Here is a 16,072-nt window from a genome sequence, read left to right as displayed (position 1 = left end):
CTTAACCGTGTTGGCTTTTTGTCAAAGAATAATTTAAGTGGCATCTGACGGAGTCTTTCTACTTGTGCCACTCTCATATCTTGCCAGAAAGTCTGCCATCTCAGAATACACCCTGGTCGTATTTTTGTTAAATGTCAGTTGACATCACTTTTTCTTCCTTTTTGGAATTCGCAGCATCGACTAGAGCCCATCCACTCACCATCTATGTTGAATTTGTTTTTGTTGTTTTCCCGTTAGGTTTCACCAGCGGCACAGCAGATGCAGCCCACTCAGACAATACAGCCGCCTCAGCCCACTGGGGGTCGCCGGAGGAGGGTGGTGGATGAAGACCCAGATGAGAGGCGGCGGAAATTTCTGGAAAGGAATCGAGCGGCTGCCACACGCTGCAGACAGAAGAGGAAGGTCTGGGTGATGTCACTGGAAAAGAAAGCAGAAGAACTCACCCAGACAAATATGCAGCTTCAGGTGTGAGCTACTGTCTATATTTCCAAGACATAGAGGCACTGTTTACATTCAAGGGCATTGGGTACACCACCAGCCCCGGTTGTCATATGTGCTACCGCTGCACATTAGATTAATACTTTGAACGCAGACATAATTAAAGTTGACCGATCAAGATATACACTTGTAAATGAAAAACACAGTTTAATTTCAGCAAAACCAGCCAGAAAAAGCTTGGGATTCAGAGGCTTTACTGGACTGAGTCATATATTTATTTATTTTTCTTGTCACTCGTTTTATTTTTTTTTAAGTGACCATAACTCAGCTATAAAAGGCTTCTTCAGAAAAGGGTATGCAGCTAATCCTAATTCAAAGACAGCGGGACATGATTATAAATAGAATGGCCTGGTGGTAAGAAAAAGAAGGGAACAGAATGTAAATATAGTCTGAAAGCGATAAGTGGTCAAAGTCCAGGCGGCGGCAGCGTCTGCACCAAAGGGCACCTTGATTCTCTCTGGTTAAGGGCTGCTCTTGCAGGTTGCCAGGAGTCAAAAGTCCATGCTCATTTACATAATTGCTTACTGCTGCCCTCATTTTAAATATGGAGGCATGGCTTATCTTAAGCAGAGTAGACTCTGCTCTGAAAAAGTTGTAACTCTTCACACTGGGACTCATCCCATCCTTAGCAGCAATGGCACATTCTAGAATCTAGATGAGAGCAGCCATGTATTGTATTGTGGAACTCAGAGAGCCATATTTGGTCTGTGGACCATGTTTTGGCCTCCACAGGTGGCACAGGGTTTTCTAAAGGGATTAAAGTACTGAAGAAAGAGGTTCTGGGGGTGATGATGAACAGCTAGCTCACATCACGTGCTGGTTGGCGTCAGTATATCTACAAGCCAAGTTCCTTTCAGTGAAGGGAAAGTTGGAAAATAATTACGAGAATCATAGATTCGTAGGACTGGAAGGGACCTGGGGAGGTCTTCTGGTCCAGTCTCCTGCACTCATGGCAGGAATAAGTATTATCTAGACCATCCCTGACAGGTGTTTGTCTAACCTGCTCTTAAAAATCTCCAGTGATGGAGGTTCCACAACCTCCCTGGGCAATTTATTTCAGTGCTTAACCACCCTGACAGGAAGTTTTTCCTAATGTCCAACCAGTGGTTTGAGCATTGGCCTGCTAAACCCAGGGTTGTGAGTTCAGTCCTTGAGGGGGCCACTTAGGGATCTGGGGCAAAATCAGTACTTGGTCCTGCTAGTGAAGGCAGGAGGCTGGACTCAATGACCTTTCGGGGTCCCTTCCATTTCTGTGAGATAGGTGTCCCTAGCCTCTGTTTGCCGGAAGCTGGGAATGGGCAACAGGGGATGGATCAGTTGATGATTACCTGTTCTGTTCATTCCCTCTGGGGCACCTGGCATTGGCCACTGTCAGAAGACAGGATACTGGGCTAGACGGATCTTTGGTCTGACCCAATATGGCCGCTCTTATGATCTTATGTATTGAAGTTAAGGTTACTGGTCTGTAATTCCCCAAGTTATCGTTATTCCCCTTTTTTATAGATAGGAAAGGGCAAATATCATGCCAATCTTCCTTGATGTTTTAAATATACTGTCTAATGTCTCAGATATCTCCTCAGTCAGATCCTTGTGTATTTTAATGTGTATTTCATCAGGCCCTGGTGACTTGAAAACATCTAACTTGTCTAAGTAAATTTGAACTTGTTCTTTCCTTATTTCAGCCTCTGATCCTTCCTCATTTTCACTGGCATTCATTAAGTTAGACATCAAATCACTACTAACCTTTTTGGTGAAAACTGAAACAAAAAAGTCATTTAGAACTTCTGCCATTTCCAGTTATTGTTTCCCCCCCTCATTGAGTAACGGGCCTACCCTCTCCTTGGTCTTCCTCTTGCTTCTAACGTATTTGTAGAATGTTTTCTTGTTACCCTTTAAGTCTATAGCTAGTTTATCTCATTTTGTGCCTTAGCCTTTCTTTCCATGTTTCCTTTGCATCGGGTTAGTTTGCAAAGGAAAGTGCACAGTCTAAATCTTAAACCTTATTAGACTAGGCAGTATTTCGATCAAGCAGTTTTTCTCACCCCACTGGATGTTGCAAGTAGGTTATAGTTCTTAATACACAGGCTGCCCCTTTAAGCCTGGGACCAGTCTCCTCAGTTCAAGTTTTTGTCTTCCCAGCATTCTTGTTGCTTCCAGTGCAGATGGGTGAGGAGAAAGGCAAAGCATGATGCCATTGTCACCTATTTTATATCCTCAGTCCATGTGCCTGGAAAACACTAGCCCCAACATGTCCTGGTGGACTTTCCTGAGTCACGGAGATAAATAATCCCCCATTGCGTGATGCTTGCACAGCCCTCTTACAGCATTGTAAATCCCTTGATTACAACTCTCCTGCCGATTAATGGTCATTTAACACCTCCTGGGAGTGAGTTACCTCCTTTGTTGTCACTGGAGAACTAGCAGTGGAGACTCTAAAACTCACAACATATTTCTGTATCATACTGCAAAATCTCATAACTTCACACACACTAATGATATACATATTTTGACAAGCAATGGGTTTCAGCAGATCATGACCTTTCATATGATATCTTACATGGCATGTATGAAATATATCATAATTATATGACTGGGGTGAATATGGGTATTCTGGGGTGCTGCTTTGAGTTAGAGTGCCACACACCTATTAAATCATAATTCAGTTTATGTACTGATACTTCCAGTTCTTCCTGTTTATTCCCCATACACTTTGCATTTATGTATAGACATCATTGCATCTGTCACCATAATCCCCAAATGGTCAAAAATGTTTTCTTAGTTCTGAATGCAGTGAAATGTTTTAGAATTGTTTTCAGGTTCTTAGATTTGAAACTTTGAAAGGCTGTTATATTGGATATGTACCACTGGAAGATCCCCTATACTAGGGTGAGCGTCCCATAGCTGGCTACCCCAGCATTAGGAACATTTTGTACCAGCAGAGCAGCAGAAAGGAGCCGCAATGTTGCCGAAGATCAGAATCTTGTGTTGCCAGCAGTGTTTGGTTTTGAAAAGTAAAGAAGAATTGGGGGGGGGGGGGTGTTCTTAGTTTTTGTATATTTTAAAAAATTAAATGCCTAGACCTTTTGGGATAGGTGTAAAGAAAGGAAACCCCCTTTCCTTCCTAACTATACACCCTATTTCTACTACTTATGTGGTGTTTTTCATCCATGTGTGAAAGAGAGAAATCCATAGAAATCTCCTTGGATCTACCAATGGCTTTTCAATCATTCTCTATAACAGGGGTGGGCAAATACGGCCTATGGGCCGAATCCGGCCCCTCAGGGCTTTGGATCCGGCCCGCAGGGTTGCCCCCTGTGGCGCTTCGGGCCCCGCGCCACTCTCAGAAGCGGCCAGCACCAAGTCCCTGCGGCCCCCAGGCGGGGGGGCAGAGGGCTCCGTGCGTTGCCCTTGCCTCCAGGCACCGCCCCCACCCCCGCATCTCCCATTGGCTGGGAACGGAGCCCTCCGTTCCCCCCTCCCCCAGGGGCTGCAGTGCTTCCTGGAGCGGCGAGGGGCTGGGGACAGGGCAGGCATGCACAAAGCCTGCCCTGGCCCCGGTGCGGGCCGCTGCCACCCCAGAGCTGCTTTAAGTAAGTGGTGCCGGGCTGGAGCCCGAACTCCTCCTTCACCCCGCCCCCCAACTCCCTGCCCTAAGCTCTCTGCCTGCACCTCACACCCCTCCTGCACCCCAACTCCCTGCCCTGAGCCCCCTGCTGCACCCTGCACTCCTGTGCACCTCAATCTCCTGCCCTGAGCCCCCTGCCACACCCCACACACACCCTGCACCTCAACCCCCTGCCCTGAGCCCCCTCCTGCAGTCCGCACACCTGCACTCCATACCCCTCCTGTACCCCAACCCCCTGCCCTGAACCCCCTCATAAACCCCTCACCCCTCCTCTGCCCCAATCCCTTGTCCTGAGCCCCTTCTTGCACACCGCACCCTCTCCCATACCCCACACTCCCTCCTGCACCCCAACCCCCTGCCCCGGCCCTGCATACAATTTCCCCACCCAGTTGTGGCCCTCGGCCCAAAAAGTTTGCCCACCCCTGCTCTATAATCACCAGCTGGTGGGGATCGATGTAAATGGAAGTTTCTGGAGATAAATTGGACAATAATTAAAACACAAATGTGGGGTTTTTTTTATGTGAAATCAGACTGTCCAAGGAGTTGTTAAATTTACAGACACAACCTCAGTCAAAATTGGGATTAGAACAGATCAGGTGGGAGCAATTCTCAGACAAACCCAAATTCCTTTAATTTTAAGAATGAACCAATCCCTGTACTCAGTTAATTAAGAAAACAAGGTTTCACTACTTGGTAAATTTTAAATAGTTGTTTTGTGGCAAACTAATCCTGTTTGTACCAAAAGGCATTTTGACCATATAGTATGACAAATTACATTATATAAATTTACCAATTAAAATGCAGTTGTTGGAAAATCACTGAAATATGTGTTTACTATATATTACTGTATTTGTATGTCTGTGGTTGTTGAGGGGCTCAGGATAAGTGAGTCTAACATACCATGGATGAGGGAGCTATGGTGTACAGTGAAATTACAGGGACGAGTAATAATTTATACAAATCACCACCCATACTATCTAATGGATCTTTTCCCTCTCTGATTCTGTATATGATTCTATAAGCCTTACCCATAATAATGAAGAGTCCAGATTTGCAAGCAAGATAAGATTACCTTATTTTTTTTAAAGGCAAAATGACACATTTTAGATCAAAGAAAAACCTGGAGCAAGGATATTTTTTAACTAAAAATGTCTTTGTTAAGGTTTTTTTAATTAACATTTGTGTTATTTTCCATTATACCAAGCAAAATTATACACACATAATGTACTTACTTCAGATCTACAGCATTGTGTATACAACATACGGTAAATTGACAATAATGGTGCTTAAATAACACTAATATTGTGACACAAACAGTAAATGCAACCAGACGCAAGACTAGTACACTAGGTTACAATAGCTCAAGTTGATGGAGATACTCCAGATTGGCACTGATGTAACAGAAGGAATTTGTCCCAATAGCTACTGTGTAAAAGAATTCTCATACAGTGGGCCAAATTCGGTGCAAAGATCAATCCTATGCAGCTCAGTTTTCTTAGTTACAGTGATAGGAGAAGTCTCACTTGTTTGTTAACTTTTTGCCACTGTCTTAAGTAAAAGTCTCTTTTTCTTTTTCCCTAGAATGAGGTTTCCATGTTGAAAAATGAGGTAGCACAGCTGAAACAGCTATTGTTAACACATAAAGACTGTCCAATAACAGCCATGCAGAAAGAGTCGCAAGGATATATAAGTAAGTAACTGGTGTATTTCCATGGTCTACAATAATTCATAAGAACAGCAATCAAAGGTACCAGTCCCTTCCTCCACCCATTCCGTCCTTTCATTTAAACCATTCTTTCTGAACATCATAGAATTAAGGTTTAAAATGAAATATCTGGGGGGTGAGCAGATACATTTAAAGGAGCACTCTTACAACTGTTATGAACCCTAATCCTGCAATTGAGTGCTTGAAGGCAAACTACTGCATTTGCCAGGAGACTGATTTCTGCTGGATTGGGACTGTATGTTTTAATGATTAATAATTTGTAAAATAAAGTTATGTGTTACAAACAAGCCCCAACCAAAAATGGCATGGTGTGGTTCAAACATAAAATAAAACTAGTCTTTACGCCACAGTGCTTGAAGCAATGGCACTGCGCCTGCAATGAGATGCACACAGATAGACACTTGTTCCCCTGAAGAGGAGTCCCAGTGAACTCAATGCTCCATTCTGACAAGTGTACGACAGGCAACAATGCTGGTGGGTCCAGTAAAATACCTCAGAGCAGAAGTAATGGTGGAACCCAAAAGAGTCTAATCATAGAAAGAAAAACTAAGCAGGAAAAAATTACAAACAGTTTCCTCCAACGAAAATGGTACCATACTCTGAACTTGGTATGTCTGAGGTACGCAATCTCTTCTTCAATCTCTTCTTTAATATTCATCTGTCATTAAAAAAGAAAAAGTTAATGAAAATACTGTAGCTAATTAGAGAGAGAAACAATCCAAGTGGACATACTGTATGTGTAGGAACAGGTGTTCTGCTGTGCTGAGTTTCTGCTCAGCATGGCAGAGGGAGATTGCTACAACTCCCTGCTTCTCTGCCTGGCTCCAGAATAGGTTAGAGCAGCCTGAGAGCTGTTCTAATATTTGCAAGATGGCAATATTCCCCTAAAGCAACAAACAGCCAGAGTTCAGTGTGCTCCAGTCATATCCCCAACATGCGCGCACACACACACTCTCACCCCCTCCCTCTCACCCCCGCACTGGTGTCTCCAGAAAGGGTTGCATAGGCGCCAGTTATGCCAGCTCTATGCCCTTTGGGAGTTTCTTTACATTAGGAGAATTATCAATATGGGAAATAGGGCCAGATTCCATCCCCGCCGCACCAAACTGAATAAGGCCTAGTATTAGTATTAATCTTAAGCACAATGGGATTTCATTATCTTTACTACTGAGTCTTGCTTATATTAACGTTTCTGTGCTGCATTGCATTGTAATGCATATTTCAATCCCCTCTGCTGCAATAAATAAAGTATTTAAGCACCCAGTTACCAACTCTTGTAATTCTAATCACAAGTCTTGTGGTTAGAAAAAGTCCTAGCTCCTAGAATCAGGTTATTACATGACTCTCGTTTTTAAAAGGGAGTAAGTTTCTAGCCCTCATGGAGAAAAGCTTGAAAATGTGAACCTTAAAGGCTCTAAAAACCTCAAAGGCAAACAAAACAAAAAAACCCCTCCATATCTCCTATTGTTAAAATCTCATGATTTTGAATGATTGGAGTTGGCAGGACTGCATCCTTGGTGGTCCATCTTCTATTTAACTGTACTGTAATACATCACAGGCATTCGACATGTACACATCATTTTAGTGTGTGTTCTTTTTTCCCCAGGTCCTGAGAATAGTCCTCCTGCAAGCCCCGTCCCAGCTTGCTCACAACAGCAAGTCATCCAGCATAATACCATTACAACTTCCTCTTCCGTCAGCGATGTCGTAGGAAGCTCCACCCTCAGTCAGCTTGCCAGTCATAGAACAGACATGAACCCAATTCTTTAAAACGGATTGGTCAGAAACTGCTATGGGAGAGTGGTAGCATAATCAAATGTCCTTTGTGTTAAGGACATTTTCAACACTAACTCAGCCCTGGAAGACTCCTCAGTCCTTGGAAGACTCTGGCTTTCATTTTTATAGTTATTAAAATATGCCTTTTATACTTAGTTACAAAAAGGGAGTTATGCAATTAATATGCTATCAGCTTGGGAAATGCTTTGGTGCTTTCTCCAATTTTTTGGTACCAGTTACTTGTTTATAAATGGAAATGTTTCTGTACATAGTTGTGTTTCCTTCTTACCAATCTAGCCCAAGGCCTCAGAATCATGGAGTTTTGTTAAACGGCAGCTTGTTAGCCAAAGTCATACATAGGTAACTAGGAATAATTAGGCTATAAAGATATTCAGGGAGTCTGGTGATAGCACATGAGAACGTGAGTTAGCTTTGCAATATCATTAGAACCCCACTATGTATTCAGAACCTCTTTCAGAGAAAAGAATGGTTTTATAATACATGGATATCAGAACAAATTCAAACCCAGGTAATATGCCCTCTTGTCTTGCTTTCCTCTTTCATTTCCCTGTTGTCCCTCTTCTACTTAAGCTCTCTCTTTTGTCCTTCAATTGTCCTTGCATCTTCCCTCTCTAAACTCTGTGGCTCTTTCTCCTTCAAGCTCCCCCCTGTCTTCGCATTCCAAGTCTCCCTTCTCCTTTTTTCTTCTGAGAATACTAATGAAGAAGAAAAGACTTCATACCCAACCTATATTCCCCTCCCCCTTCCCTGTGGAAAAAAAACTGTTGGCATAGTCACTGCTTTCAATAGCCCTTCACCCACAGCTGGGCTGCACTGAACTTTTGCTTTTTAAAAAAGAAATATGCAGGAGTTTAATGCTCCTGATTTAGTGTTTTAATAAACAGTGAAAGTAGTTTAGCCACAGGTGATGCACGATTGAAAGCCAGCTGTGCTGGTGCTAGGGGGAAGGAGCCTTGCACGCTTCTGTTGTAAATGTCCATGGCAGAGTACAAGGATAGCAAATCACACCTGTTTATTACAACTGTTTTTTTACACTGCCAATTGTTAATGTAGAAAAGCCATGTAGTATATAATAATTCAAAAAGGTTCTATTCACTAAACCAGTGACATTGTTTCATCATCAGCTGCTAATAGCCTAAGATTAATATTTCATTTATAGCCCATTAAATCAGTTTGACCAGTGAGGAATAGGTTATTGTTAACTACCAGGAAAAGACCAGTTCTTCACAGCTGATCTTTTAAACATATGTGGGATGGGATCCTTAGCTGGCATAGATCAGTGTAGCTCCATTCATGTAAATGATGCTATTATGCTAATTTAACTAGCTGAGGATCAGTCCCAGTATGACATTAAAGCACTTTTTAGCTGCTGTATGCTACAAAAATGCTGTAAAGTCTGCTATATGCTGTGGATGAAATTTACCCTATGCAGAAGGTCAGCACTTCTTACATCCTAATTAAGCCCAATTTTGAATGCTTAGGCCTTGTATTGGCCCTCTGCACAGAGGTGACTTTCACCCTGAGATAGTACCAGTCACATATGGGAAATCAAACATTAAGAGCACAGTAGATAACAGCCAGTTAGTTATATTATTTTTCAGTATGTTTGGACCTGATTCTGCTCCCACTGAAATCAGTGGCAAAAATCCCATTGACTTCAATGGGAGCAGGACCAGGCTCTTACTCTGTTGTGATAAATGTTCGTGACTGCATTTTTTAAAAAACAAATGCTAATTAACATTACTCCTGGCAAATACTCTACTGATAAACACTCTTCATTCTCAAGCTGAGTTGTTTTCCTCAAAGGTCGTTTCATTGTTTTTAGAGGAATAATAGTTTTTTAAAGGGTGGTTTTTATTTAAAGAAACAACAACCAAACAAATGAAGGCCTTTCCCCTCCGCCCCCCACGAAGCACTGTAGTGATTAGAGCCCATTTTGGAAGGGAAAGCAATCTCTAAGGATCATGAATCATCATTTCTGAATTCGTTTTTATCTTGGTAACTCAGTTAACTTTTTATCAGTATTCTTAAACAACTCTCTTTCCATTTATGCAAATATTTTTGGAAGAAGAATTTTGAGTGTACAGTATAAATCATGACTTGATTATATAGTCTAAGAACCAAAACAATTAAGAAAAAAAACAAATATAAAGGATTTTCTATTATATTTTAGCAAACATATACTTTTAAAATGTTTTAAATATTGAATCTGTAATTCATTTTTAAAGTCCAATTGTAATAGCAGAATGGTTTTGCTTCCTCATAGCTACTAAGGAAACTTTTGTTCAAATATACAGCTTTAAACATAAAGTTCCAGTTGAAGCTCCATTATAAAAAACAGGAGGTGTTATCGGTCCAAATTTCATGCCTCACCATCAATCCCTGTCCCCAAAAATGCCATCATAGTGTTAATTTAATTTTAACTTTTTTTTTTTTTGCATGGATAGCACTTAAATACATTATAAAAGAACGGCTGATAATATTAGAAACACAAATGAGCTACACTGCACTAGAATTAAGATTTGGTTTTACTTTTGTTCAGACTCCGCTGAAATATTTAGCTGTTAAACTGAAAGCCTCTACAGTAAAAAAAAAAAAATCTTGCCTGAGTTTTGTTAAATCCAGCAACTTGACAGTTTGACTGATGTGTATTATATATAGCTCAATTATGTCTTTTTTTAATGCTAACTAGGCAAGCCAACCATGCACTTGCCTAAATATGTAATTATAATTAACTGTCTCCTCGCTATACTATTGGCCTATAGGTATAATTGTTATTAGTGATGTGGAAATAAGTAAAGGATGAAAGCTATTTGCTATTGCTTCTTGTAACTCTAAGTGCAAGATTCACAGGCCAAAACAACATGCAGCATACTGATATTAGGTATATCAGTAAAAGGACCAACCATGCCGCTTACCTTTCATTGCTCAACAAATGAGCTTCCATCATGCTTAAAATATACTTGCTTTTTGGAGGACTGACCCTGCGGCCTTTATTTAGGCAAGTAGTCCTTACAAGTCATCTCACTGGAGACTCTGATGTGTAAGGGCTGCAGGAACAGGGCCTATGTCTTCTCCAGACAACATCTCCTGTTCGTTTTTAAGTTCCGGTATTCTAAATCCATTTTCTGTGCTGTTTCATTTAAGGATAAATTCTAGTTTTCCCTGGGCTACTACTGGAGACTATGTGTTACACCTGCCTTTCTTCAACCTATTGCAGCTGTCATCAAAGTCACTGCCAGTGAGCTATCAGAATGACTCCCCAGCCTTATTTCATGGAAGTTAACAGTACAGATGGATTATCCTGGCCACGTTTCTCATTCAAAATGAAGCATCCACATGTTAAACATTTCTATGTACAGCATCACTCACTGTGTGACATTGAAAGAGAGTATGTTGGAAAGCCCAGCCATGGATGAATGCAATACTTTCCCCAAAGTGCTGTGTTGTGATTCAAACATTTCGTCCCCCTGAGTCAATTTATGCAAGCCATATTCATAACACTGCCTGTGGGAGACAAGTAGTTTGTGTGCTATCATGTTGTGTTTCTAGGACAATGATGATGAGGAGGATGTAGAGAATTTCTTGCTGTTTGGAGTTAATTCATGCAGTATAACTAAATGTATGCTGCCCATGTTCTGAATAGTGGAAAGTCAATGGTTCAATTTCAGGTGCTTACTTGCCTCAATATATATGGATTTTAGCATGTTAACTGATCTTGTCCTGTTAACTAACAAAACCAGCTGTAACTGTTGTCAAAAACCTGTCTTTTGGGGGATTTGTATTTTTTTAAGTAACAATATTAAGTGTTTAAAACAGCCTTTTAGTTAGCATAGAGTGTGCTTTTTAGCAGCTAACAACACATTTTTTAAAAAAAAAGTATATAGTGAATTTATGAAAATTCATGAGGACCAAAGCAAAATTTAAACAGGAATCTATTAATGTAGTATTCACATAGAATTTTATAAAGTATTTATTAATAAATGTTATTTTAACACATTCCATTTGAACAGTATTCTTGTATGGAATCTGGTTTTTTTTAAAGTTACAATATTAGTTTTGCAATAAACTACTCTAGGTGTATGTGTATCGTAATCTTTTAGGGTCTCGAGCGGAAGTCGTCCATCTAAGATGGAAAGGTTTGCTGAGGTCTATTGTACAGAAATTCCTAGGATTAATTGTTTTCTTTAAAGCAGCATCTGCTTTTTGTAACAACAAAAGTTATGAACTTACACTTGTTTCCTCTTTTTTTGAAAATGCTGTTCTCTCATTTTAGAAAGCACAGGTAAGCTAAAGGGAAATAATACATAAAACTGGAAAGCCTGTCTTTACTAGGATGATTATATATATCACCAATGGAGATCTAATGCCATTCTTGCTTCTTTTCTAATATTACATAGTGAGTTGCACTATACTGCCTTACCATTGCCCCTTCTGTCTTTTACTAAGCAGTGTTGCGTAGCTTAGTTTAGACCATTGAAGCTCCATTATATATCAGATAAAATTATTGGAGGGGGAAGAAAAACTATTTTAATTTGTATAAATAAAAACTAAACAGTGCCTATAAAACAAAACCAGTTACGACTAATTAATATCTCAGTTCTACATTTCAGTTATTTATATTATTTTACAATTGCACTTTAGCTCTCGCTCTCTCTTTCTCGCTCTCCCTTATTGAATCATTTAAACATTTGCACCAGATACATTTATATGCTTTCCCTGTTGGCATATCTACCGTTTGTCTGTCAGACCCGCCCAAATGGAGGACGGCTAAGAGAAGCTGAGTGCAGCCAATCTGCAACATGACTTAGACTTTACACCTTCTTCATGATGGTATATAAATGTTTTATTATGCAAAGTACGTGAGGCAGCATCAAAGGTATATTTACTTATAGTTTATCTCACCCTGAGAACCAAAGTGTCCTGTATACTGTATGGCAGGAGACTGGCTCTTTTGTGCATTATACTGCCCTTTGACTGTTGTCCAGCCCATGGTAGCTATTGATCTGCAGCGACAACAATGGCCATACAATGTGCTTGAATTTTAAGTCCATAAAATATAATGTTGCCTCGTAACTTAATAGGGGACAGCACCTTTAAAATAAAAAAAGACTAAAACCTAAGAACAAACAAAAGGAATAAAAATCTCCTGTGGAAAAAAGCTCATTCATCTGAAGTAGTCACCAAAGATGATAAAGTTTGTGTTCACGTGTGACCCCTTCCTACTGCTTGTGGTTATCTGGTTTTTATCACTGGCTTTATGCTTGGAGCTAAATTGCTTCCCAGGGCTTGTTTTCTCTTCTGTGAGTCTTCCATACCTTTCAAAACTACTTTTCAGCAAACTTTAAAGACAATGTAAGGCCGAAATGTCAGTGTGGGCTAAAAGATTAATTCTCTACATGGGAAGTCTGATCCCTTTCCAAGGTTTTCCTTGGCTAGGAATCAATAATTATGATCAGTTATAGTTAGACCAATGTGTAATATCTGGTATACAGGATCTGTAGGCCCAGTCTTAATGCAAGCTAAACATTGCTTATGTTAAGTTTTATGATGCGGAACCATTTCAAAACCTTTGTATTATTTTATAATGTAGCGTTGGCCTTTTGTCACATCTCTAAACAAAATATTATCCTCTGAGTCTGCTTCACACATTGAAAATTGTAGCTTTCCAGTGATTGCAAGAAAAATAACAAGAGAAGGGGAAAACCAGTGTTGATAGTAAAGGGAAATTTTGAGGGGAAATGGATTTTCCATCCCTCTCTCCCTGGAGCCTGCTAAAAGATCCCTGGCAGTGACAACTTTTACCACGGCTCAGAAAGATACTTCTGAAAGACAAACCATTTCTGCAGCCCTTCCTCGGGCAAAACTCAATGATGTTGATTGCCTGAGTAAGGACTTCAGGATTGGGACCCAGGTACTTCCCAATCCATATTCATGGGCTTCCCCTCCATATATTGCTCAATTTAAACACTGATCAGTTGCTTCTTTTAAATATAGTTACTATACAAGAACATTGATTTTTAAAGAAACTTTTAGCACTGCTTGGAGTAAGCCTAAACTATGGAAGTCTATAGATATATATTAAAAAAGAAAGGTGCTGTCACTTTAAGTTTTGGGCTTGAGGTTGTTTGTATTGTACTAAAGGTTTTGTGTTTGTCTGTTTGTTTTATTCTGTAAAGTAACCACCTTCCTCACTGGAAGGAGAGAATTTTTTTTTTTTTGGTACATAAGTGTAAATACATGCTGCGGCATTTAATATGTTTAATTTTATGTTACGCTTTTTGTTGCGTCCTGAACACATTTATTGTTACACATGGACAATGCGTTCATTGAAACTGTTCAACTAGTTCAGATTTTTACATCTCTTTCTAGCTAGAAGAGACAAGATTTTGTGCATTTGTACAAATGTTAATATCACTGCAATTCCAATATAATAAAGCACTCAAATGCAAATACTGCCTCGAGTTTTGCTGCATCCATTTGTATGAGCGAGGAAGGTAATGGGTGGGGGGGGGGGAGGCAGCGTGGGGGATGTCAGAAGATAACCTGCCTGAAATAGGCTAAATTGGTCAGCAGAGTGTTTCTTTCTTAGCTTTCTCAGCGGTGGAGATATTGAAGGATGCAAATCTGCAACATGCTGAGCCCCTCATCATTTACTGACATCAGTGGAAGAAATTGATCCCTGTGGAGAGGCCCAGCATAAGTCTAACATTGCACGTAAGCCCTGTGTGGGATTCAAGTGCTGAATAGCTGCATGCTGGGCCTCTACACAGAGGTGAATTTCACCCAATGATGATGAGGACACCCAGCACCTTGTAGGATCAAGTCTTAGGGCTGAATTTTTGTCCTGTGCAGAGGGCCTACCCTAGGCCTCAAAAAGTATGTCTACACAGCAAAGAAAAATCCGTGGCTAGCCCATAGACATTGGGAACCTCCCACGTTTCAGGGTCCTAGAGCCCAGACGTCTACACAGTAATGAAACAGTCCTCCAGCCCAAACCCAGCAAGCCCAAGTCAGCTGGCACAGGCCAGCCGCAGGAGTCTGGTTGCTGTGTAGATGGACCCAAAGTGTTTCCAGACCTTGCATGAGCCTTCTGCACAGGGATGAATTTTCTCCTGAATTACTATGTATGCTCCTTATCCCAGCAGAATTGTATGAGCTGCCTCTACTCTTCCTTGTCAGTAAAATGTTTATATCTGAATCATTTAAAGTTAGGGTGAGCCTGCCTCTGCAGCAGCAAACCCAGCTTCAGGGGAATTCCTGTGCTTGCCTGGCAATAACTCCAGTAAGAAATGAGCTTGAGAAAGCTCTTTCAAGAGCTGAAAGGCTGAGAAGACTTTGCTTATGGTCCTCTGTTGCTGTATCTCAATGTCAGCAGGTAATTCTAACTCTGGGAGCCAACCCCACTATTCATACACAAGGCGCCTCCTCCCCCAGTGCAGGGTCAGTCACAAGTGCAGTCTCTCTGTCTCTCTCTCTCTCTCTCTCTTTTCAAAGGTTGATCCTGACCAGCAATGGCAGCCACCCCAAAAAGGGACATGGAGAAGTTAGGGCCATGCAGCACACACACCCCCTTTGCAATGACTTTCAGAGTTCACTGACTATGCAGGGCACATGCTGCTCTCTCTTTAGGGATGACACAGTGGCTGTGCTCCCCAGACACTCAGAGGCACAATGGCTCCTGGAGTTCCTAGCAAGGCAGGACTGTTTTGCATTGACCCCAAAGCAGGGCTCTATGCCACAGTTTAGCCTCTGCCTTTCCAGCAAGACTGCAATGTTTAGTGCCCAAATTACTAAAAAGCAGGGTCATACCTTTAAAAATAGCTGGCCTCTCATGAAGACACATCACAAGACTTACTGTCAATGTGATTATATTTACACCTGACAACATGAGCTAGGAGACGTACTTATTGCAAGGTCTCGCGGTCCTAGACAGCCCAATCCTTAGTTTCCTTCAAAGAACCAAAACCAGATTGTGTTGTCTTCATTCCTGTTCTGCACTAGTCACTGTTACGATTCATCTCTCAATGTTACGCCATGCAACATACATCTAATAAAAAGTTACACTTTTTAAAAAAAATCTCAATATTGCTTGCGCCTTCCTTGATCCGGGGGGCAGCTGAGACCCAATCCGACTCTAAGTGCAAACTGGATTAGCCACGGGCTGCTCTAATTTACAGCAGCTGTTCCCTAGAGATTGTTCCACCAGCCAAAGATTGATAAATCCCACTGTACTTTGCTTCAGTCCCATCTGCCTCGCAATACACCTCTGCCTGTGCCAGTACACTAGGGTGTCCAGATGTCCCAATTTTATCGGGACAGTCCTGATTTTTGGGTCTTTTTCTTATAGGCTCCTATTACCCCACACACACACCTCCTGTCCCGATTTTTCACATTTGCTGTCTGGTCACCCTACAATACACCCC

At 41.1% G+C, this 16,072-nt stretch overlaps 1 protein-coding gene across 3 annotated transcripts in view; it reads left to right on the top strand.

Annotated features, from left to right (window-relative positions):
- CREB5 (cAMP responsive element binding protein 5) overlaps positions 1–14,104 on the top strand; it is a 353,979-nt gene extending 339,875 nt beyond the window's left edge. For 2 of the 3 annotated variants that reach the window (XM_026649399.2, XM_024222902.3), the window contains 3 exons: positions 238–465; positions 5,705–5,813; positions 7,456–10,225. In XM_026649399.2, coding sequence (XP_026505184.1) covers positions 238–465; positions 5,705–5,813; positions 7,456–7,619 — 501 coding nt within the window. In that variant the 3' untranslated portion in view covers positions 7,620–10,225. Of the gene's footprint in view, positions 1–237; positions 466–5,704; positions 5,814–7,455; positions 10,226–10,793 lie in introns of those variants that run through there. The other variant, XM_026649400.2, reaches the window with a different exon arrangement.
- Positions 14,105–16,072: the final 1,968 nt, after the last annotated feature.

The sequence above is a fragment of the Terrapene carolina genome, unplaced genomic scaffold (genome assembly GCF_002925995.2).
Source record: "Terrapene carolina triunguis isolate 2854851 unplaced genomic scaffold, T_m_triunguis-2.0 Scaffold84, whole genome shotgun sequence".
Taxonomy (NCBI): Eukaryota; Metazoa; Chordata; order Testudines; family Emydidae; genus Terrapene; species Terrapene triunguis.
The sequence above is the reverse complement of the archived record's forward strand: the minus strand, read 5'-3'. Positions and strand labels throughout refer to the sequence as shown.